The 26,816-nt window shown below is 34.7% G+C and overlaps 1 protein-coding gene across 1 annotated transcript in view; it reads right to left on the bottom strand.

Annotated features, from left to right (window-relative positions):
- Nucleotides 1–13,577: 13,577 nt before the first annotated feature.
- LOC138711560 (uncharacterized) overlaps nt 13,578–26,816 on the bottom strand; it is a 49,366-nt gene continuing 36,127 nt past the window's right edge. The window contains exon 3 of the mRNA XM_069842730.1: nt 13,578–15,984. Coding sequence (XP_069698831.1) covers nt 15,160–15,984 — 825 coding nt within the window. The 3' untranslated portion in view covers nt 13,578–15,159. The remainder of the gene's footprint in view (nt 15,985–26,816) is intronic.

The raw sequence follows: 26,816 nt of genomic DNA, 5'->3' as shown, positions 1-26,816 counted from the left end.
ATATTTAAATATATTGATATGTGTCATAGGTGATTTCTATTTGCGTCTGCTTAAATTGCACAGCGTTATTGTGCGTGTAGTGGATTTCACTTACCGTTTGGAACGTGTACTTTAAACAGGGTAGGCTATTGTGTGCTCGGCGTTTCTCATTTTGATGTAAATTACAGAACTGGTACCGGGGCGAAGAGTTATTTTATGGGGGACATGGTACATGGTTTGTGTTTTAAGAGGTATATTGTGAATGGTTCACGTGAGTGCGTTCGTAGCTCGACCGAACCGTTCCGCGGCGGCCTTGGACTGAGTGAAAATTGGCGCGCCTGCCGCCAGAGTTAGGCTTCGGCCACAGTGCAAGCCGTATACTATTATAACGTCTTTGGTGCAAGCGGTAGGCGGCGCGGCGCGTTGAGTGGCGGCGTAGATGAATCACAAACGCATGTTAGCAAATGCAGCTGCCATAGTGTGAGCGGACCGCCATTTTGGAGGGGAAGTTGGTTCAAGGACAACGCTATACGCCGCTGGCCGCTCGCTCTTGTTTGAGATTTTAGCGGCGCCACTCACAATTGCAAGTATGAATTGTCAAGAAATGAGAAAGAAGTTATCCTTTAAGAAGTGAAAACCCGAATATTCCTGTGGAATAATTGGGAGAAGAACTTCAAAAACCTCTCCATGACGAGGAATATGTAGGAAGACATTTTACTGAACGCGAATAATATTTTAATAATATGTCGTGTGATGATTATTATTATTATTATTTTTTTATTATTATTATTGTTATTATTATTGTTATTATTGTTATTATTATTATTATTATTATTATTATTATTATTATTAATCATACTTCGTAGAATATTGTCGGGATAAACGCTCAGTACTGCGTACAATATTAAACATTTTCCAACTCCGAAATAAAGGTACAATTATATGATTAAAATATTTCTGTTGTTACGATTAACAATCGTTAAAGCAAAGAAATACCGGCAGGATTAAAACTATTAGGTCAAAAGTAATTATTTACAATCTCATACAAGAAATTGGCACTTCTGTTATGAAAAAAACACAATCTATTAAGTACAAATTATAATGTTATATTAACATCTGCGACTGACTGAAATAATCAGTGAAGTTATCCTTATTTGTCTATCAAATTCACTGCAACTATTATTTCTGCGATCTGAGTTCTAATGAGTTTACACATCATCAGTTCTGTAAATTTGTAAAGTCGTTTCATGATAATGCAGATCATTCTTTGTCGCAATCTTTCCTCAAATGAAAGATTATAATATGTGCTGGCTCTTTTCACATTTGTGTCCATATTTCTATCGTGAATCGCCACTTAGCACGCAATATTCAGAAAGCACATTCCACTTATTATTTTTCGAACACTAGATAAACGTTGATTAAAATTTTCCCTTCTAGGCGTTAGTTCTCTCACTATATATTGCCTCATAAGATAAAGTTTTAGAGGATGGGCTTCATCTCCAAAAAGTACAAGTGATACCGTTACATGTGAGTTCGATAGTTCAGGCACATTGAACCTGTTGGTCTCCAACAAATTGAAAAGTGTAAAGTTGTGAAAATGCCTCCATCACTGTGTTTTCCTCTTCCCACCAAAACAATGGCTAAATTTTAGTCTGCGCCAGCAATACTCTGTAGTAATACTAAGTAAATTAAAATACCTGGAATCGAATTTATCAGGACCCTTTACCTGACCATGCTTTTCGTCGTTTTTTACGAAGCAATTAGGGAACCACAACGTTCGTAGTAATCACTGACTACTTCGTTTAATTTTTCTTTATTTGGTTCTGGTATAAATTCTTTAATCGATTCATTTTATATTACCTCACACGTTTCTCTTGCCATTACAATTGCTGTAAGTTTTCCTACCTACCCTGAAGGAAAATGCCAGTGATCGCAATGATGTCCCTGTGGCAAAAATAAATGGTAGAATTTAAAAGATAAATTTGAGAAGGAACTCCAGAAGCTCCCAAAGATACGAAGCGGTTCCGAAGCTCTTGAATCACTACATCGTTATGGACGTTTTTCGACCTGACGATGTTTATGAAGGACGTCGTCCTTTCTGATAGGACTTTAGGAAATCTTTCCTTCCAGGAGATCCCATCGACTCCAAACAGTCCTGATTTGGGGGAAAGTAAAGACAATTGTCAGCGATGATAACGTATCACTTCAGACGAATATGTCTTCGAATGCCTCAGCACCAAAGCCAAGGGCTCGAAAATAAATATAAATTATTTAAATATATATAAAAATATATTTATGTTAAATCTATTTATCAATAATTGGTTATTTAAAATAGCATCTTATAGGCCTATCCAGTGGTCCTGAGCATAATTTTTAATGTCTCTTTTGGCGCATATGCAGTGGAAAAATTAAAATTGCACAGCACACAATTGTAAGAAGTTTTAAATGCAATAAACAAAAATGAAAAAAAAAAAAAAATTAAATATTGAAAACTGCTCATTTCTAATGTTAAATTTTCGTAAGTATAAACATGTGTTTGCCATGTAAGATGCAGCCCATGCAATTATTCGTAATGAATGAGACTTAATTCCATCAACACAAAATTTTAAGGATTCGTAGGACTATTCTTATTTAATTTAATTTATATGCAGTATAGCCTAACTGCATCATTTCTCGAAGAATGCATGATCCCGTGTCTTTAACTTAAAATAATTTTATTTTAATATAATGATTAGCCATTGTGCAATAGTGATAGATCTCCGAAATTTGATGGCTTGCTTCTGTAGTCGCTCCTTATTTTTCTTTAGAAAATAGTCGAAAGTTGTAATAGGCATGCCAGTATACTTCAAATATCTATCTGGAAATGTCCCTAATTCTCCGTACAAACAATGAAATTCTCTGAGTTTCACATCTCTTATTAAATGGATGAACATAAAATTCTCTTCCATTCCTATTTTAAGCTGTTCTTTCTAGATAAGAATTACCTAAAAGCAAACACTGTCATGATCTCATCTCCACGCCGCGCCGCGCAGCTCACCAACTCTGCGCTATATGGCCACACCAACGCTCTTTCCTCCCCACTCCTCAATTTTTCGAGAGCGGTACCGCGTCGCTCGACGCTTCCACTGTGGCCGCAGCCTAAGGCTCTCGAAAAATTGAGGAGTGGGGAGGAAAGAGCATTGGTGTGGCCATATAGCGCAGAGTTGGTGAGCGGCGCGGCGCGGCGTGGAGATGAGATCATGACAGTGTTTGCTTTTAGGCAATTCTTATCTAGAAAGAACAGCTTAAAATAGGAATGGAAGAGAATTTTATGTTCATCCATTTAATAAGAGATGTGAACCTCTGAGACTTTCATCGTTTGTATGGAGAATTAGGGACATTTCCAGATTGATATTTTAAGCATATTCGCATGCCTATTACAACTTTCGACTATTTTCTAAATAAAAATAAGGAGCGACTACAGAAGCAAGCCATCAAATTTCGGAGATTTATCACTATTGCACAATGGCTAATCATTATATTAAGATACAATTATTTTAAGTTAAAGACACAGGATCATGCATTCTTCGAACAATGATGCAGATAGACTATACTGCATATAAATTAAATTAAATAAGAATAGTCCTACGAATCCTTAAATTTTTGTGTTGATGGAATTAAGTCTCATTCATTACGAATAATTGCATGGGCTGCATCTTATATGGCAAAAAAAAAAAAAACACATGTTTATACTTACGAAAATTTAACATTAGAAATGAGCAGTTTTCAACATTTTTCATTTTTTTACATTTTGATTTATTGCATTTAAAACTTCTTACAATTGTGTGCTGTGCAATTTTAATTTTTCCACTGCACTTATAGGCCTAATTATTACTTTTCATATGCGGCAAAACAGACATTAAAAATTGTGCTCCGTACCACTGAAAATATGCTCTCTTGCCGTTGCTTTATTAACAGGATATCGAACTACTCTAGTTTCAGCATCAATAATTTTTTATAATATTATATATATAAGGTCCTATTTTAAATAACCGATTATTGATAAATAGATTTAACATAAATATATTTTTATATAAGTGATATATATTTAAATAATTTACATTTATATTCGAGCCATTGTCTTTGGTGTTGAGGCATTCGAAGACATATTCGTCTGAAGTGATACGTTATCATAGCTGATAATTGTCTTTACTTTCTCCCAAATCAGGACTGTTTGGAGTCGATGGGATCTCCTGGAAGGAAAGATTTCCTAAAGTCCTATCAGAAAGAACGACGTCCTTCATAAACATCGTCAGGTCGAAAAACGTCCATAACGATGTAGCGATTCAAGAGCTTCGGAACCGCTTCGTATCTTTGGGAGCTTCTGGAGTTCCTTCTCAAATTTATCTTTTAAATTCTACGACTTATTTTTGCCACGTCTTCTGAAATAGAATGCAATAATGAATATTTAATGAATTAGTGACTGAAATATTAATATATTCTAATATTAAGTCTTCTACTAAGTTAAAATGAACAAAAGTTAAGGTAAATTTCTAACATTACTCTTTCTTGTAGGTTTATAACCACAAGGACATCATTGCGATTACTGGCATTTTCCTTCAGGGTAGGAAAATTTACAGCAATTGTAATGGCAAGAGAAACGTGTGAGGTAATCTATAATGAATCGATTAAAGAATTTATACCATAACCAAATAAAGAAAAATTAAACGAAGTAGTCAGTGATTACTACGAACGTTGTGGTTCCCTAATTGATTCGTAACAAACGACGAAAAGCATGGTCAGGTAAAGGGTCCTGATAAATTCAGTTCCAGATATTTTAATTTACGTAGTATTGCTACAGAGTATTGCTGGCGCAGACTAAACATTTTAACCATTGATTTGGTGGGAAGAGGAAAACACAGTGGTGGAGGCATTTTCACAACTTTACACTTTTCAATTTGTTGGAGACCAACAGGTTCAATGTGCCTGAACTATCGAACTCAATTGTAAAGGTATCATTTGTACTTATTGGAGACGAAGCCTATCCTCTAAAACTTTATCTTATGAGGCAATATATAGTGAGAGAACTAACGCCTAGAAGGGAAAATTTTAATCAACGTTTATCTAGTGTTCGAAAAATAATAAGTGGAATGTGCTTTCTGAATATTGCGTGCTAAGTGGCGATTCACGATAGAAATATGGACACAAATGTGAAAAGAGCCAGCACATAATATAATCTTCCATTTGAGAAAAGATTGCGACGAAGAATGATCTGCATTATCATGAAACGACTTTACAAATTAGAGAACTGATGATGTGCAAACTCATTAGAACTCAGATCGCAGGAATAATAGTTGCAGTGAATTTGATAGACAAATAAGGATAACTTCACTGATTATTTCAATCAGTCGCAGATGTTAATATAACATTATAATTTGTACTTAATAGATTGTGTTTTTTTCATAACAGAAGTGCCAATTTCTTGTATGGGATTGTAAATAATAATACTTTTAATCCTACCGGTATTTCTTTGCTTTAACGATCGTTAATCGTAACAAGAGAAATGTTTAAATCACATAATTGTACCTTTATTTCGGAGTTGGAATATGTTTAATATTGTACGCAGCACTGAGTGTTTATCCCAACAATATTCTACGAAGTATGATTAATAATAATAATAATAATAATAATAATGATAATAATAATATAATCATCATCATCACACGACATATTTTAAAAATATTATTCGCGTTCAGTAAAATGTCTTTCTACATATTCCTCCTCATGGAGAGGTTTTTGAAGTTCTTTTCCCAATTATTCCACAGGAATATTCGGGTTTTCACTTCTTAAATGATAACTTCTTTCTCATTTCTTGACAATTCATACTAGCAATTGTGAGCGGCGCCGCTAAAATCTCAAACAAGAGCGAGCGGCCAGCGGCGTGTAGCGTTGTCCTTGAACCAACTTCCCCTCCAAAATGGCGGTCCGCTCACACTATGGCAGCTGCATTTGCTAACATGCGTTTGTGATTCATCCACGCCGCCACTCAACGCGCCGCTCCGCCAGCCGCTTGCACTGTGGCCGAAGCCTTACACGTAAACTACCGGCAAGTCATGGGTACGGAACACTAACTACTCTACTGACATTAGGCTTACCTGCATCACAACAGATGTTGAAAGTGATGACCTTCAACTCGAACAAATTCCCTATATCTCCGAAAAGAATTCTGGTTCACTCGCAAAAGTTCATATTGACTGATTGCTTGTATTTCTCTCGTGATGTCCTTCAATTCTTGTAACGTGTGCGGATTTTATGCGTACACTCTATTCTTTAACGTTCCCCATAAATAAAAATCGCATGGAGATAGGTCAGGGGAACGAAGTGGCCACAATCCTCGACTAATTATTCTGTCACCAAACACACTTCGCAATTGAAAGGCTCAGAGCCAAAGGCGACTAACCCACAATTACAAACTGAGTAAATAAGAGTTGATATTAAGAGAATCCTGACAAAAATGATTGGTTTCACAACTTATTTTAATTGGTCTACATTGAATAAATACAACAAATATCATGAATCTATAACAACAATGTATAGTTTTGAAAAAAGGCTTAATAATGGCCAATACAAACTGTAGGTTGGTCGCCTTTGGCTCTGAGCCCTTCAATTCATGCATAGAATTCGCAGCGGTGTGAGTTGTAGCTGAATCCTACTGAAACCAGCCACTCAATCGTTCATTTCTTGTTAGTTGCGAAAAAAAAAAATATTTAAAATTGAAGTTACATAAATGTGTGAATCGACTGTTGTGTCGAAAAATATGAGACCGATAATTCTACTCGCACTCACTGCACACCAAACCCCAACATTTGCAGCGTCGTGAGGAACGTCATGAATAATATGGGGATTTTCGGTAGACCATATCTATTGTTCTCAGTAGAAACGTGACCCTGAAGATGAAACCACGCTTCATCAGTGAAGAACGTTAAAACTGGCTCCACGTCGCCATTATGAACGGACTGCAAAAACCAATTGCAATAATGAACCTTACTTACAGGATCTAGTGGTTGTAAAGCATGAACTACAGTTACCCTGTACGACTTAAGTTTCAGAAGTTTCGTTGCCACAAAAGCTGACGTCTTGGAAATGTTAACCTCTTGTGCTAAACGTCGCAGTGATTTGCGGGGTGAGTCCTCTAACCGGGCCCCTACTTCATTAAGCTTGTCTTCTGTCAGTACATAGCGTTGTTGAACACGATTCTTGTTCAAAAAGGATACTGTAAGCCTGACTTTTTTGACAAGGTCATGAATAGCTGACCTGCTAGGAATTCGAACACCTGCAAACCGATGTTCAAATTATCTTCGACACCTTCTTGCAGTAGAGTCTTTCACATACGCATCATAGAGAAAAATACGTTGTTCTAAAGTGTATTCAACCATTATTAATAGACACTCTACCACAACGAAACAACACAATTTTACTCAGAACACGCGCACAGACATCTTTCCCTCACGACAGATCCAACTCGACTGACTGGCGCGTCAGCGGTAGCTACAGCGCTACTCTGGCGGCAGGCGCGCCAATCTTCACCCAGTACAAGGTCCCCGCGGAACGATCCGGCCGAGCTACGAACGCACTGTATGTATTTGCAATTGGAGTGCGTGGCTATGTAAGAGTGTGCTGTGGAATATAGTTGGTGTAAGTTTTCTTTGGATTGTGCAATTGTACATATAATTATATAGATATTCTTTTAATTGTACTTTTATTAAAGTTGTTACGTGTTTAAGTATAGCTGTTCTATCTTTATCTTATTTATTCAATAACGTAACTCGAGAGTTTACGCGAGGTCTATGGGAGCCGAGAAACGAAGTGTGGCACGAGGCGCGTTACAAATAATAAATTTAATTTTAATTTTAAGTTATTTTAAAGTATAGGGTATTTCAAAATTCAGTTGAAACATTAAACCACTATAAATATTATAATATATGAGATAGGGGAAAAACAAAATCATCACAGTGTTGGACAAACAATGGAGTTTACAAAACATTGGGAAGATGTCCGCCGTTCTCTTGTTCAACGTACAGCATTCTGTCGCGACACCATGCACGGAATTTTGCAGATAATGCCTGGGAATATGGGAAATTTCTTGCGAGATGGCATCTTTTAGTTGGAATAGGGTTGTTGGATGTGTCAGGAAAACTCGTTCTTTAAGGTAACCCCAAGTCGGCCGGATTGAAATCTGGAGATTCGTTTTCCGACCAAAGTCATCAGTAGGCACGTTCTAATAAGTAGCCTTCGCGATCTCCAGATTTCAATCCGGCCGATTTTTGGTTGTGGGGTTAGTCGTTAGTCGTTATTGTATATTTTCAATAAATTTATATATCATTGCTTCATTGATTAGACATAAGTTAATTTTTCAGAAATTTCGTATAACTTAAATTCTGAACAAATGCCAATAATATATTATTGAGGCGCTCAGAATAATAACGGCAGATTCCAACCGAAGTCCATTTTAAGAAAAGTGACATTATAGTTTTGTTTTTCAAACTAGGCGAATTTTTAACATAATAACTTCATTTCTTCAGAATTTGTTAAATATGGTCCTTAAAGTTCACCTAAACATTTTGAGCCCTTGTTATTAGTGGTTTGTCTGTTTTTGCTGATGTTTACTTAATAATAGAGTATATGAAAATTAAAAAAATAGGATAATAATGAATTTTATTTATTTATATATCTAGTTACGAATAATCTATATGAATAGCTGATTTAAAAAACAAATAATACGCCATTTTTTTCTACTTTCGTTTTTTTTTCGGTATTCTGATTTTACGGAGCTAGACACATGTGTTGAGATCAAAAACACCACAAGGTTCCGGATAGTTTGCGGTTAAACATGATACTCAACATTGCAGTGATTATAAAAACAAACTAGACTATTTGGTGGACATAGGGTGTTTTTTCACTCAACTTTTTCAAGAACTTAATTTTCGATTGATATACAACTTATTAAAAGTAAAATATCCTACGTCCATGATAAAATACGAATATTACAATAAAATATTCAGAGAAAATTATAATTATAGATCTGGAAAACCGCAGATTGACAGTTGATTCTCGTATTATGAAGATAGATGCAGTCAAGGGAGCTGCTGTGGCAGAATTAATTATCCATAAACGGCGTGTCAAGAAATTCTATACTGCATTACAGGAGGCACAAAAATATCAAGATAACAAGGAGGCTTTGGGCATATGTTTTGATTATATGCAAAATGTACAGCTATCACGCGCTATTGTACAAGACATCTTCTACTTTCGACAGCTTACTGTCTTAGTATTCTATGTGTATCCATAATCTAACAACTCTGAAGTCTGTTCTTTTCATTTACCTCGAAGGCAATAGAAAAAAAGACCAAAGGATGTGTTGATATGAAATTTTGAGGTGGCCCACCACTGGGATGGAACATGTAGACCTTCCAGCATATTTATTTATTTAATTTCTTCCTCTAACCACTACATATTGCCATCGATAAAGATAAAATAGAGTAAATGCCTTGAGGCCTGGTGATACATTGTTGTTAGAGTGAAAAATAACAATTTGAATTATATTGAAACACATGATATTAAACGAAGTAACTTCAAGGAGATGCGAATTAGTCATGGTCCATATGTATGATGCCTGAAAATAGCTATTGAGCCTTTGAGTGCTGCAATTGTTAGATTTCTTAAAATATTTTTATGCTGGCCAAAAGATTTACAGAAGTCGACTAGGAACCAGGGTATGGTCTCACGGGCTCCTATCATTAGTCCCGTAATGACGATGGATTCCAGATGGTATTTGTCCTTATAAAAACTGATGGAAGGTTCATATATATTCCTTTTTTCCTCGTGTACTTCTTCTGGCTGGTGTTTGTGCGATACGAATCTCACAGTAGGGTCTATGATGTAACCTTCAAGAGAGGGAGGTTTAAATGCAATTATGTCGATTCTTCGATTACTGCCCTCACTGGATATGCCGTGTATTTCTTCATATACTGAATAACCTTTGTTCCTTAAGGCAGTTGCTAGTATAGATCTTACTGTATGATGCCGCGTATTTCGTAGAAGTTCACCGTGTGGACAGGCCCCCAGGACATGGGCAAGGGTTTCAACCTCCCTACAGCTACAGAAGAGTGAGTGAATGCTTAGTAAATGTGATATGCTATATTCCTATTTGTTCACAGTTAGGACAGTTCATTTCATAATGGTTTTGCAGAACATAATCTGGATACTTTTGTAAAAAAAATAGTATAAAATATTGATAATGTAGTATCACACTTATGTTGATTGCAGAAACAACGTATATCCACAAAGTTTGAATAATTATATAAAAATAATTACACTCGTAAACAAAATAAAACTTTTTTCTTTCATAAGAACTAAATTAACTGAATCTAAGTGTCTTTGCCATGCTGAGTTCAAATACGAGTATGCTATCAGATTTTTTTCCATCAGGGAGGAGTTTTTTGTGACACACATTTAGAGTTTTTATAAAATTAGTACTTACATAATGCTAAGTGATAAATATACACCTTAATTTGGCTTGCTTAAAAAGTTTTATATGATGATTTTGGGGCATATTTTGCCTTTGGGATGTCTCTCTTCATGGTCCAGTAGTAGTCGGCCAGCATACTGTAACTCTAGTTACCTTGATATCTCCATTACATCGTAGAAATCTGCTAATGAAAATGCTCTCCATGTTCATCACTACAGTATAAGCCCCAAAATTTTCCGGAAGAACACTGGGTGAGAGTTCAAGAAGTGAACTATTAAAGACATGTATCTTTGTATGAATTCACAAAATCACTATTTCAAAATAGTTTTCTCCTTTGTGATCCCCCAGAAAACTACAACAGATATTTTTTTAGTGATTTCGAGGCTGATTTTTCTAGTAGATGTAACAGTTTCTCAAAGCTTTCATTATCCAATATTCGATCTTATTTTTGGTTCTATAAAAATGCCTTCCTTCAGTTTTACATCACTAGCTTCGGGAAATTTAGATTTTAAATAAGTACATAAATGCAGCAGAATTTGTGTCAACTCTTTTTATAAAATTTTTCATAAATCACAGTTTTTTATGTAGGGGAGGTAATATACTTTTTAAAGATTTACTAATCAGGTATTTGGCACATTTTTATGCTCAGGAATAAAAAAATTCATCTTTAGGCCATTGTTTCCTTATGTAGTGAGTCTGCTCTCCCATTCACACAACAAACAACAGAATTTAATGTCTCCAAGTTGCAAATCCAGCAATAAAGCTATCATCTTCAAAACTCCACATATATACCAGTTATATTTTGTATACTGGATTTTTCTACTAGTAATTTCAAAATTTTGATATGTTTCTTTCATATCAGTGACATGAGCCACAGGTATTGATGGGAACTCATTACCATAACGCAGAAGTACAGACTTGATAACTTTCGGAAAGTCTGTGAACAATCGCCACTCATCTGGCTGGTGCTGATATCTGAATATGAATAAGTGTGCACAATGTTGCCAACCATTCTAAATACAATTTTTCACGTTTAATAAAAAATTGTCACTTATTATGACTTGAAAATTATAACAAAGAAAGCCTGATATATATAGAAGTATACAGAGTTAGTTAAAAGTCTCGCACCACCTAAATAACTTTTGAAGCATGTGGTTCAGTGACAAGAAACTTGGTATGTGGGGATAACCATATACTAAGAACTCAACAATGGTATTACCGAGTTTTTTCTACTTCCGTCTGTCTTATTTTAAATGGAACACCCAATATATATTTTTTATTTTTGAATAGTGCTCTTTAAGAGCTTTTCAAAAATACCCACTCTTGATACGTCTATACAAATTCAGTGTTGCTAAGTCAAGAAAACAGAAAAGTATATCGAATATTGAAATAATAAATGCACTACCTAAATAACTTTTGAAGCATACGGTTCAGTTATATGAAACTTGTTATGTGAGGATAACCATGTGCTAAGAACTCAATAATGGTATTACCGAGTTTTTTCTACTTCCAGTTTAACCGGAATAACTCCAACTCTCTTATTTTAAATGAAACACCCAATATATATTTTTATTTTTGAATAAAGCTCATTAAGAGCTTTTCAAAAAGTACCCACACTTGATACTTCTGTACAAATTCAGTGTTGCTAAATAAAAATGGAAGTGGTGCAAGATATTTCTAAAGCCTAGTTAAATTATTCCTTAAATGGTTTCTGTGATCGAGTGACACATTGTAAAGCAGCTGAGAGCTACCAATTTGAACGCATAATTTTGAAGGTATGCTAGCTTTGTTTTTTTTTTTTGTTAAGGAAGGAGTATTTTATTATTTTAATATTCGATACACTTTTCTGTTTTCTTGACTTAGCAACACTGAATTTGTACAGAAGTATTGAGTGTGGGTACTTTTTGAAAAGCTCTTAATGAGCACTATTTAAAAATAAAAAATATATATATATATATTGGGTCTTCCATTTAAAATAAGAGAGTTGGAGTTACTTCCGGTTAAACCGGAAGTAGAAAAAACTCGGTAAGACCAATATTGAGTTCTTAGTAATGGTTATCCTCACATACCAAGTTTCATGTCACTGAAAAGTATGCTTCAAAAGTTATTTAGGTGGTGCGGGACTTTTAACTAACCCTGTATATTATATACAAAGAGACTATGATCGAAAAAACTATGCCTGATGGAAAAATTTTAATTATTACATATTTGAATTCAGGATAAAAAACGCATTAGAATCAGTATTCAGTTTCCTTGTGAAAAAATTATGTTGACAAATGTTATTTGTAATTGCAAGTGTATGTGCTTCATAGTAGGTGTAAACAATGTATTATTTTCTGAATACACAATTTGTTAAACAAAAATGGTCATAATTTGAAAGTAATTCAGTTTTTTTTTTTCAGTTTTCCTGAACTTTACTCTTTGCGATATACGTTGTTTTTTAAATCAACCATTCATATATGATTGAATCTGATTCATTTTTACTACGTAAATCCAAATAGGAACAATATGAATGTCCAGTAAAAGTGTAAGTCAATCTTGCGATGGTGATTAATATTTGCGGGCGAGAGCTATTGTATGCCCGCTGCGCGCGCGCGGAGCTCTTTTACCTGTAAACATTGCTAAAGAATGTACAGATCTTAGAACACAGCGCATCATGACGGAACGGGAGCGCTTAAAGCTTTCAAGGAAGAGTGGAACATACAATATTTATGTTTCGAACATGGTGATGAAGTCCAGTGTTTGTTGTGTAAAAAAATATCGTTTGCAAAAAAAAAAAAAAAAAAAAAAAAAAAAAGCAACATAAAACGGCATTATGAGATGCAACGTGAAAAAATATAGGCATTATTCAGGAGAAGAGAGAAATAAATTCATTTCGAAATTTACATCGAAGGTAAATTAATTTACATTTGGGTCAGCAGATAGTATCTAGATTCATTTTATTTCTTCTTTTTAAATGTATTGTTGATGTTTTATTTATTACTTGTTTCTGGATATTTACTTTTATTAGACTACTGTACGTGTTTCTTTAATTTAGAAATAATATTTTATCTTTGATTGCACTTTAACTTATACTATTACTAAACTCAAAATGCTAATTCACTTTTATTCCAGTAACTATTTTCAGGATTTTTAGCAAATATGAACTAAACATTTTGAAAACTTTGATGCAAGGAGCTTTTTTAGTAACGTCAATATAAAATATAATTTCAAAACTATTAGACATAATTGCACAAAATTTTGTACAGATGATATTATTATAGATCTGCTTATATAGTTTAAATTTCACAAATTTTGGCCGAAATTGTGGAAGTTTTAAAAGTCATACATATCCCCTTAAATTATTGACCCCAAAAATTACGATGGCTCTCAATATCATAATTTAATCAATTTGTTTTTTCGTGTTACTTGCATCTCACAAATCACTCTATTAAAACTCATTACATAATCACGACAGGAGAGTAAGGACTACATTTTCACAATCACACAATCAATATACTCTATTTCAATCAATATTGTCATTATTATTTTTTCAACAAATACTCAAAAGTACTTATAGATCACACACGTCGAGCAGGTAGACCCTATTAGTTTCTTCTAACCAATGAAGTGAAGTATTTCCATAATAAATAATTGCTTTTAACAATAAAATGGTTTACATACAATTAACTTTTCCTATTTCTCTTTTTGTTCCTAAAAACCCTTCCCTTTGCGATTTGTTTATATATGTACATGTATATTAAATAACTGAGTAATTAGCCCTATTACATAGCCAGAAATTTAATAATGCAAGTTATTGTAATAATTCCTGCCTTTATTCGCTGCTTATGCATGTACATCCCTGTTGTGTACGTTACGCTATGCGCTCGTGATCAAGGTCGAGCTCTTCTACCATGATTGGGAGCTAATATCGTCTCATCCCTGATGTAAGTGGACGCCATCCTATTGACTACAACGCCATTAACTTACAGTGGACGCAAACAAAAACCCACACAGTTGGAATATGTCATTTATGTACTGAGAAAGCTATCTTTGTCACAAAGGACTAATTTTTAATGTGGAATACGAAAGCTTTGGCATATACCAATTATTATGTTACTTCACCGTTTGAAAGGTAAATGGCAGGAGTACATAGTCATATATTTATCTCAAAATTGGAGGTCGGTTGGGATCTGCCGTCATTATTCTGAGCGCCTCAATTTTGAAGACAAAATTGAATCACAGGAAGCTGTATTTTATAATACGTGAATATTTATTTTGTTATTTGATTTCACAATATTTGCAGTTACATTATTACCATTAGAAATTACATAACAAAATACCATAACTTGATGAGTAATACTTCACAACACACACCAATATTTCCCATAGTGCTTTGAAAATATTAAGAATTTGACTGTGAATTACAAAAAGCAAGCAAATGAGTAGCAAATATTTAGAGGAAGTTTATAATTCTTAATATTCCTGTGATATATTAAATAATGAAACAAAAGCTTGGACTTCATCTTATTCTCTGAGAATAAGAAATATATAATTTCTTTGAATGTATTAAAAATAATAATTTTTATAAAGTACTGTTCTGTAATTTTTCATATCTATTTTTTTCTGTGCTACATTCCCAACTTTGCTTTCCACATTAACTTATTCATACACTACATACAATTTTTTTCACGTTAATCATGCAGGTTTAAGTAAGCCCCAATGATATCTAGAATTCTATCCACTGCATTCTGAATGAAATGTGAGAAGGGAAGAAATTTAATTATTTTTAGTAATGAATGGGAAATAAGTCCTACTGTACTAATTATTTCCTTTGAAAAGTTTTTAAATACGAATTTTACCTGCGGGCCTACAAACTTCCAAATACCCTTAGTTACACCCCAAACTGAGGCGACAGGTGACGACTGAAGAAATGTATCGAATAGAGGTGCACCAACCTTTGCTTGAAGGTAGTGAACGAAAGGAATCACTTCCCATTTGAAGGACATCGAAAATAGCTCGTCTATTTCGTCCAACTTTTGAATTATGTCTTGAGTTGTTTTTGGGAAACTGGAAAGCAATTGATTAATGATATTAGTGTAAAACTTCTGGTGACGTGTAAAATACCCTCTCATCGCGCGGTGAATATATTTCCTTACTGCTTGTATGAAGATCAGAAATCCTTTCAATGCTACATTAAAGCCTGTCCAGCCACTCCTGAAAACAGCCCAGGCTGGACTGAGAGGAGTAGCTAAGATTGCTGGGCCTACCAGAGGAAATACGTAATTATTCAGAACAGGCAACACGACAGTGAGGGTGTAATTCACCAAAGGCTCCGTAATATTAATCAAGCGCTCCACTACAAGAGCGGGAACACGGGGAATTGGTTTGATAAGCTCTCGTCCGAAGCGAGTACTATTCAGGATGATGCGCACAATAAAATTTCCACGCTCGTACAGGATTCTGAAAGGATTCTTCAACTCTGGGAGAACTTTGTGGAAAAGCACGCCCAAGCCATCCTGTAAAAAGAAAATAATAATAATAATAATAATAATAATAATGTTTTATTTTCGCTGGCAGAGTTAAGGCCATAAGGCCTTCTCTTCCACTCAACCAGCCTTAATCAATGCAATACATATTTAAATTACAAATATATAAGTTTTAAAGGCTAGTAGACTACATATTTATTTAAATTTAGATAAACGTATAAGGTAAAGTAGTAACTTAATTTATGACTTAATTTAATTCAATGAATTATAATTAATTTGAGATTTGAGATAGCTAGTAAAATGATGAAAATTAATTTAATATAAGCTTACTAGAACTATGTTACAGGGAGAGAAAAAAAAAAAATATATATATATATATATATATATATATATATATAAATCTAAAATATATTTCTATAATGAGAATATTGATGTACTCGTAATTGCCATTAGAGGTTTTGTAAATCTATTTAGAGAAATTAATTAATAAGAATGGACAGAAGTTAGTTTCATTATATGTAATAAATATTAATCAGAAATTAATCTGTTAAGTAAGAATTTATGTAATTTTGACCTAAATGAAGTTATTGTCCAACAATCCCTTACATCGCTCGGTAGCGAGTTCCAATTTCTAGCAACTGAAATAGTATAAGATGAAGTATATAAAGATGTCTTGTGGTAGGGTATAATGAGTAAATTGTTATGATGAGATCTTGTACTTAGCTGATGATACTTACTTACAAATGGCTTTTAAGGAACCCGAAGATTCATTGCCGCCCTCACATAAGCCCGCCAGCGGTCCCTATCCTGTGCAAGATTAATCCAGTCTCTATCATCATACCCCACCGCCCTCAAATCCATTTTAATATTATCCTCCCATCTACGTCTCGGCCTCCCTAAAGGTCTTTTTCCCTCCGGTCTCCCAACTAACACTCTATATGCATTTCTGGATTCGCCCATACGTGCTACATGCCCTGCCCATCTTAAACGTCTGGATTTAATGTTCCTAATTATGTCAGGTGAAGAATACAATGCGTGTAGTTCTGTGTTGTGTAACTTTCTCCATTCTCCTGTAACTTAGCTGATGATATGCGGATAAATTTTGAAAACGAGAAGCCAAATAGATTGGGGTAGAGGTGCGCAGAATTTGAAATAAGAGAACAAGAGAATGCAGGGCTCGTCGATCGCTTAGCCTTAGCCAAGACAGAGTTTGGAAAGAAGGCGAAACATGATCATACTTACGAATATTACAAATATATCGGACGCACGCATTATGCACACGTTGTAGCCTGCTGCTCAAATTTGCATTTAGGTTACTTAATATAAGGAAAGTTTTCTTTTCTCAATCGTACTATCAGGGACTGGAATGCTTTACCTGCAGACTTACTAAAGGCTTTACCAACAACCAAAAATGTATTTAAAAATAGGCTTAAGGACTTTACTAATAGACGATAATTATACACAGTATTTAAAGAGTGTAATTAATATTTTGTTAGTGAAGTGTTCCATCAGTGAAGAATTAGCCTATGTTGTGTCAGTGAAGTGTGTTGTGTCAGTGAAGTGTGTTGAGTAAGTGAAACGTGTTCCTGTCAGTGAAGCTTTATAGTTTATAGTGGCAGTGCAAAGTATTTGAACAGTGAAATGTTTTTGAAGTGTTAGTGAAATCAGGATAGAATCAGTGAAATGTGTCATAGTTCCAGTGCAGTGAGTGAGTTGACAGCGAAATGAGTGTAGCGCTGAAAGGTACTTGTGCAGATATGAACATATCATAATCGTGGGTTTTAGTTCGAACATAGGTTTAAGGTACAAATTAGATTTTAAATGTTATTTTAACTGATCGTGCTTCATTTAATTTAGGATGTTCCCTGTTATTATTATTATTATTATTATTATTATTATTATTATTATTGTTAGTATTAATTATTAGTATTATTATTAATTGTATTTTTTATTAATTGTGTTTATTATTGTCTTTATTGAGTGTAATTAGTTACTACTGCCACCGGGTATATACCCATTGCAGTGTGAATAAATACATACATACACATAATATCGCAGTAGTCGAAGTGTGGCATCACGAGTGTTTGTACAAGGATTAATTTTAATTTATCAGGAAGAAAGTGCTTCAGTCGCTTTAATGAGTGAATAATAGAAAATATTTTTTTTGGAAGTGTGATTCACTTGTTCATTCCATTCCAGGTGACAATCCATATAAATGCCATGGTTCTTCACAGTCGAATATGGATTAAAAATAATTTTAATTTGACTTTCCTGTTGTGAATATGAATCAGTTTTGCAACAGTGTTGTATTGAATGTCAATTTATTCAACGTTTCGGTTCAATGATATTCCTGGTGGATACTTTACGCAACAGTTCCAACAGTTAGGTTCTGTTTTCCCCACATTTGGTAAATTTGGAGCTGATACATAGCTCCGAAACTTTGGATGTTTCTATGTTTATTACATGTTGTGAAAAACCACGTGAATAACTTGAAATCATTTAAGTTGTAAATAAGTTATCTTAATAAGTATATGGCAGATCGATTGTTCTAAGATACAATAAAAATAAAATTGCTAAGTGAAATGGAAAAGTAATGCAATAAGATGGAAAAAAATGCCTTAATGATATTCATGGCAGGTCTTTCACTGCAAATTCAGCATTCTCCAATGTTTCCTATTACCCGCCGTCCTCTTAGTCTCCGCATATGATCCATGTAATCTGTCTGAATTTTTTTTACCTTGGGGAATTTAATTGAATTGAATTTATTATGGCAGGCAGAGTAACTATCTCATGCCTCCATGTTTTAATTTACTACCAGTGCATTTCATTAGAACCAGGTACCCAGCTTCGAAGCCGTTAGCCCTGAGAACTTACAGTGTATTTATTTATCCCCTGTTTTCATATTACAGGGTTGTTATCTAAGAAATTAGCAAGTTCTTTGTAATAGTAGAAGAGAAAGTGTGGGGGAAGGGAAGGATCCATTTCTTTTAGGGCTCATCCCGACATTTGTCTTATTACTCAAGGGAAACCACGGGAAACCTTGAGCAGGATGAGGTGTCGTACTGACGACAAACCAATTGGCTTCATTGGGATATGCATATATTCAGGAGGAAGGTTGACTTTTAATCATAATTTAAAGTACAAATACATAATAAACCATATAAGCAGTTACAATAACAACTTTTTTTTTTCAATACATACTCCTATGCATCCAAGAACGTGATGGCCTTGAAACAGAGAAATATCATTATTAGTGCAGTGATATACGTATGTTTGTCTTCCGAGTCATCTTGTTGTTTAATGTTCAATTTGGTTTGCGTCTTGTACGTTTTCGTTCCAAGCTAGAATGTGGAGTACGCTTTTAGGTCGTTTGTGTTTATCTAAAGCAGGGTTGTAGCTACCTAGTGAAGAAATTAGTGGCTTGGTGCTGCTATACGACTTGGTGTATGTGCAGAAGGCTTGATTTGAGATATATTCTTGAATTGTCCAAATTTCGAGTTCTTTGTGAATCAATGTAACAGGTGTTGCTCTAGGAAATCCTGTAATGAATCTTAAAAGTTGTTTTGGAAAACCTGTATTTTTTTAAGGACTGTAATAGGTGCATGTCCCCAAGCAGGACAAGCATATAATATTACTGACCTAATTAATGTTTTATACAAAACCAAGGCTGTGTGTGTGTTTAAAATTCTGCTTTTATTTAATATTGGATAAAGCTCCACCATTCTAGAATTGGCAAGACTGAGTTTTTGTAGTACATGTTCGGAGAAAGTGAGCCGCCTGTCTAGTGTTACTCCGAGATATTTAACTGAAGTTTTGTAATCCATTTATAGCTAATTTTATGTGATTTATTCCTGGTCTATTGAGTTTATTTATTTTCCTAAATAAGATGGCTTGTGTTTTTGATATATTTAATTTGATTCTCCATCTATGTGGCCAAGGTTCAATATCACGTAGGTGATCTTGAAGTCTGTTTATGGTAACAGTTGGCTTCCATGATGCCGTGAGAAATGCCTAATCGTCAGCGTATAGCGCTAAAATGCTATTGTTGAAATTTGGATTAAAAGGTAGGTCATTAATATAGATTTGGAAAAGTATCGGTCCCAGAATGCTGCCCTGAGGCACTCCAGCGTTGATACCTCGCGACGTGGAGTGCACGTCGTTCAGTTTAACCTGGAACGTTCTGCCCCGAATATAATAAATTGTCCAACAGTTTTACTAGGTGGCAATTTAAATTATTGTTAATTAATTTGTGTATCAAGCCCGCATGCCATACTCTGTCAAAGGCTTGTGTATAATATAGGAATATAGCCCTACTGTTCGGTTTAAATTAAAGGCAGTAGTGATGAATTCCGTTGTGCGCAGCAATTGCTGTGTTCACGAATGACCTGAACGGAATCCTAACTGTTCGTTTCGGATGAGATCATTGTTTCCGAGTTCGGATTTCAATCTTTCTTGTATGTTTTTTTCCGCAATTTTACCTAAAACATTTAGTAAACTAATGGGGCGATAATTATGTGGATCAGATTTATTCTTTCTGGGCTTAGAAATTTGAATAATGTGCGAGTGTTTCCAAATGTTAGGAAAATAGCCTACCCGAAAGATAGCGTTTATGATACTTGTAAGCAATTTAAACGCTTTTGGTGATAGCTCTTTCAGTACTTCAGCCTGTATGCCATCAGGGCCAGGAGATTTTTTTATTTGGCAAGTGTCTAACTTGCCATTTTACCTCGTGAACACTAGCAGGACGGACCTGTGGGTGCGTCGTTGTTGTTGAGGTCCACGTTAAGTACGTATTGTGTCTTGTGTTATTTTGTCATGTATTTGTCTGTCATACAAGTCACCATGTGGATTGAATATGTTCTCGAGGACTTCCGCAAAAATCGTAGGCTTCTCTTCTGGACTATTGTATGTTGTCCCATTGTGCTCGATGGGAGGGATATCAGTATATGGCTTTGTGAAGAACTTTGTGATTTTGCACATATCGCTCATATTGTCGGTATCTAATTACTAACTTTTTGAGTTCAGGCTTGAATGATCTGATCGTTTATTTTCTGAGAAATTTCCCTTTTTAAACGATTCATCCGTGGTCTTAAGCGAGGGTCCCGCGTTCTTTGTCAGGTGCGCTGACAGTCATTTCTTTCCCTGATTAATTTTAAGGTGTCATTTGGAAGCTCTAATTTCCCCGGTATAATAATTTTTGTTGGAATTACTGACGTAGATTCCTGTATAGCGTTCGTTAGCATTTTAGCAGCATCGTCTATCTCAACAGATGACGTAGGAACCAAGTCCAAGTGGGAGCGTCCAACTTATCTCTAAAGAGGTCCCAGTCGGCTGCTCTGTATAGTAGCACAGTTTTTGGAGGGGATAATTGTAGTTGCGCTCGAAACGTAATGATAACGGGTTTATGATCTGAATTTGCTAACGAATCATGTACCGAAATTTTGGTATGGAAATTTATGTTTTTGAATAAAGAAATATCTAAAATGTCAGGTTGATGGTGAGCATTGTCTGGGATATGCGTGGGTGTACTCGGGGCACAAACCACATAGTCACTCTTAAGGGAGTGGCGATAGAGTTTATTGCCATCCGAGTTGCCCACACGACAGCCCCAGACAGTGTGTTTTGAATTTAAGTCTCCGCCGACTACCATCTTTCGTCCAGTAGCCTATGCATGAGGATGTCTACATCCCTAAATTTCAGTGGTTGGGGTGGACTATATACTGCAATAAACATTATAGGTTCAATTAAGATCTGTAATGCTATCGCGGTGGCTTCCAGTTCCTCTAGTTGAGGGAGCAGTTGCTCGTAATGAGGAATTCCTCTTTTAATTAGTATGGCAGTGCCCCTTCCCCTGACTGGTCCGTCCTGTCCCGGATTGACTGAACGATCCGTACGGTACACTTTGTAATGTCTGTCTTAATGTTGTCTATCATCTGATATATTCTTCTGCCCTGAACTTTTCCTCCGTTCACCATTCCTTCCAGTAGGCAGTTTCTTCTAAGCCAGTAACCCAGCCAGTTTCATTTTATATTCGTAATCATTTTCAGCATTATTCTTCCTTCACCCACTATTTATAGCACAGTTTCATTTTTTATTCTATCTGTACATTTCACAAGCTCCATTCTTCTTCATATCCATATTTCAGATGCTTCTAGTCTCTTCCCTTCAGTTGGTCGTGATGTCCATGTTTCTGCCCCATACAATGCCACACTTCGCTAGTTTCTTCCTTAGATCTTTTTCCAGAAGTTCGCAGAAGATGCTCCTTTTTCTATTATAAACTTAGGCTACTTTGTTATTGCTATTTTCGTTCAGATTCCTGGCAACAACTCATGTAACTACTAGAACACCACATAATTCTGAAGCTGTCCACTTGTTACACAGCCTCATTTATAATTTGCAAGCTTATCTTCTTTAGTCTTCGTCCGAGTAAGAGGTACAGAAAAAAGGTGAAATCCAATTTATTGATATTAAGGGCTAATATGTAATGACGTATAATAATAATAATAACAATAACAATAACAACAGTAATAATATAATAACAGTAATAATATAATAACAGTAATAATAATAATAATAATAATAATAATAATAATAATAATAATAATAATATATAGGATCTTAAAATTTCACAGTAATTAAGAAATAACTAATGAAGTAAATATTATGAAATTATTAATAAGTTTGAATACACTTAAATGAGTAATAGAAAATATTATTAAAACAAGACTGATATTTTATTTCTTTATCGGAGCTTCCTCAAATTAGAGGCTGCCATTAGACAAAGCATACAAAACAATACAAGAACAAATAGATGATGAGAGCTAAAAGAGTAAGAAAAAAGGCAAACAAATACACAAACAAACAATGGCAGTTTACAGAAGAAAAAAAAATTTCAAGTAAAGAATCAATGAAAGCTAAGAAGGAAAAAGAAAAATGATAATGGTGCGTCAATTTTTTCCATACACTGAATTAGAGTCCATATAGATGGTTCCGTAAAAGTTTGACTGACTCGCTAATTATGAGGAGGGCCAGTTCATTCAGAAAAGATTGTGCAGTCCTAAGGTCTTAGAGAATTTAGAAGAGAAGTTGGGTATCGTTCCTCTTGCTCCAAACATCAATCCCGTAACACTGATATCGTGAAGTTGGTATTTATCTTTATAATACGGGTTGGTTGGAACAGTATATAAGAAATTAAATGCACAAAATTGACTATAGTGTATTTTATAGATATGCACCGGCACATTATGGAGAAAATTTTAACAAAGTTTGAAATTGGTTTTGGAAAAATATGAAATTATGAAATGAATATTTAATTACTGAAATATTTCATCCCTAAACCAGTTGGATTTACAAAATTGGGCTTTTTAGAGTTCAAAGGTTTTGCCTATATTTAATACGCTATCAAGTAAACTACCATGAATCTGCATAATTAAGCAGTTTTACTAGCAGTATCAAATCCTTACCCAATAGCAAGAGCTAGGTAACTCAATTTTTAAACTGAAGAGACAAAAATGCTTACATTTACTAGGTTCAATATTGTTTACAGTACAACACAAGTATCTTTTCTATATGTTCCGGTAAAGTACCACACATTCTGTCAGTTAATATTGTTTTGTATGTTGGAAACCGACGAAGCTGCAAAAAGGGGGGGGGGAATTTAAAAGACAGCAAAATGTATGGTTGAAACTCATTCATACCATCAATCTGCACGTGTAAAAGTAGACATGGCAACACTGAAAAGACTTTCACTGGATTCGAAGAAATGAGCAGAGTTGGAATAGGAACCACTTATATTGTTTTTTTTTTAATTCATAGATGTTACGAGATCAATGACTCTAAAGAGGAATTTGGAGCTTTACCTTGCCCTTCGGAATCCCAGAAATTTGGTGGATAGGACAACTTTTTCTTTCTTAATATTTCCTGGAAAATATCTCTATTGTCTCGCTATAATGAATGGAAATCGCAATTCAGTGGTAGCTATAGAAATATTACCGGAGGGCAAGAATGGTAAAAAATATGAAAACATATGAACGTTGTTATGAAATATGAAAATTTTACCAAATACTCGTACTATGAAATATGAATGTGGTTTTAGGCGTAGTAGATCGACTATTGATAAGATTTTTTTGTATTCGACAGATATTGGAGAAAAATTGGAGTATAGGCCTAAGGACACAGTACAGTAGTTATTCATAGATTTAAAAAAGACATACTGGCTTTAATTGCATTCTACACACCGTAAATCAGTGATGTCAAAGGAAGCGCATTTTTCTGACCTTGACGTCGTGCGCGGGCAGCAAGCGCTAAGTATGGAAAGAGGAAGTGTTGTGTATATGAATAAGCAACCTGTTGGATTAAGAAAACAGTGGTGCACAAACTTCAAACGGAACGTGAAATTTTATGTCGTTATTTTTATATGGCTTCTTTCTGTTTAATTATCTATATTTTCTGTAAAATAAAAGTACTAACATTGATTTCTTAATATTGTACTTGTGTTTTAAATCTTAATAACATGATAGAGAGTTAAGAAGGAATATTTACTTAAATTCCATAGTAGTATAATATTATACTTTATTAAGTGGATGGAACACATCATTCATAAAGAAAGTGATATTCCAAAGAAAGAGATTGAGTATGATATGATAAGTTGGAATTTATATTGATGGTATCTTTAGCTTACAAAAGTAATCAATAAACTAATCAAAACAATATTACAGTACAAAGCAAAGTTACCTAGATACTGTATCTGTTTTAAGTGTAACTAATATTACATAACAAAACTCTTATCGCATTATTCTTTTAAGGTGATATCTGTAAGCAACTTCCTATCATCAGAATATTAAATTATTTTCTCGAAATCTGCTGAAGCTATAGAGCTGACATTTTTACAACACATGGGCACGTATCTTTTGCTTATGACGTAACAGTAGTTGCTTTGTTAATTCATTTCTTTACAAACAATTTCCATGCGAATATTTTCACAATTTTCAATACAATATCTTCAGTAATACGTATATACGATATATTAGATTTACGAAAACATTATGTAAGGCTACTAAATAAATAGGCCTATACCTGAAAATTTCACTTTTCTATGCGAAAAGTTGAGAAAGTATTTCTTTTGAATATAAAATTCAAACTTGTGGAAAATTAGCATTAAAATTAAAATTTACATTCTTATAATGCACTTATACTTCTCAAGCAAATCTAAAAATTAACATGGATACAGTTTTAATACGTTCTCTTCCCTTTATCTATTGAATCAGTGCTGGCCATCCCTGAATATAGCTCGACCAAGCGGCATATACCACCTCTTTCGTCTGTCTCTTTCCTTTCCGCTGTAAAGCGCTCAGGCTCTCTAGGGCTCTAAAGCGCGCGCTTGCTCCTGTGAGCATCAATTGACATGCCTGCCGTAAATTGTGGAAATGATTTTTCTTATACTGCTAGTATAGAATATTAAATTTTCATATTTTACCTACCTGTATTAATATTAATAACGTACAGTTGGAAACTGGGTTATAGGTTTCCAATGTACTGGTTGAAATATTTGAGTTCTCTGAAGTTCATTAAGTGGAACGTATAGAACATTGTATTATTTTGTTTTTTGTTCTGTGTTCTGACAAATAGGTTGCATGACCATACCCACTTTTCGTATCAGGGATGTTGAGTAGGTGTATTTCTGTCTGAATCTCGAAAGGCAATTTTTGCAGATAAGGTATACTTGGTCAAAATTAAAGTGGCCGGCGTCTGAGAGACTAAGTTCGAATCGGGTATTTCCGTGAGCGCTTGGGACAGCAAGGCTTTGTTCGAAATATTGCATATATTCTTCTAGAAGTTGTAGTGCGGAACACATCTATTAATCATTAAAATCTTCCGAAAAAATAATTCCTATACGAGATTTAAAACAGACAGATTGTTCAGAGTGTTTAAACAGTGAATAGCTTTTTTAAGTAGGTTATTTTACGACGCTTTATCAACATCTTCGGTTATTTAGCGTCGAATGAGATGAAGGTGATAATGCCGGTGAAATGAATTCGGGGTCCAGCACCGAAAATTACCCAGCATTTGCTCATATTGGGTTGAGGGGAAAACCCCGGGAAAAACCTCAACCAGGTAATTTGCCCCGACCGGGAATCGAACCCGGGCCACCTGGTTTCGCGGCCAGACGCGCTTACAGTGAATAGTCTATTGTAATGCAAACACTAGACTGTATAACAGGTTCTCAAGTGGAGTATAACTATTGCTCGTTACAATGTCATTCTGACTGCAGTAAAACGGTTAGCGTAGTTTGTAGAGCGGTAGCTAAGAGCTGATAAGGTTGCAAGTTCAAATCTTCGTGGAGTTACTGAACTGTCTTTTTGTTGCCTTATAAATGCATCAGTGAAAATATAACAGGTTTTCGTCATTTTTTTTCCCTTAGAATACTTTTCGCTTTACTATTATTTTCGTGTTAATACTGTAGAAACTTTTGACGCTAGATGGAAGTAACACTAAATACGACAATTAGGGGCTTTCATATTAAAATGCTGTGTTAATTATTTCATTAAACCCTGCTGCTTTGCACTCTATTGCCTAAGTAACATTCAGTAAATTAGAAATGACCAAATCACAAAATCACTATATTTTCCCACAGTTAAAGATAGACTAACCGTAAAGAATTATGAACCATCTTACATATCCACGCAATTCATGATTGGACACGGAAAATTTAATTCATATTTTGAACGTTTCAAAATTGACAACCCAAACGGCTCTTCATGTCCCTGTGAACACCCCACACAAACAATCGACCACCTGTTATTTGAGTACCCACTACAAGAACGCAAGAGATACCGGCTAGAAACCCATCTTAGCATGTGCGA

This window comes from Periplaneta americana, chromosome 13 (genome assembly GCF_040183065.1).
Source record: "Periplaneta americana isolate PAMFEO1 chromosome 13, P.americana_PAMFEO1_priV1, whole genome shotgun sequence".
Taxonomy (NCBI): Eukaryota; Metazoa; Arthropoda; class Insecta; order Blattodea; family Blattidae; genus Periplaneta; species Periplaneta americana.
This window is presented reverse-complemented; position numbering and strand designations above follow the sequence as displayed.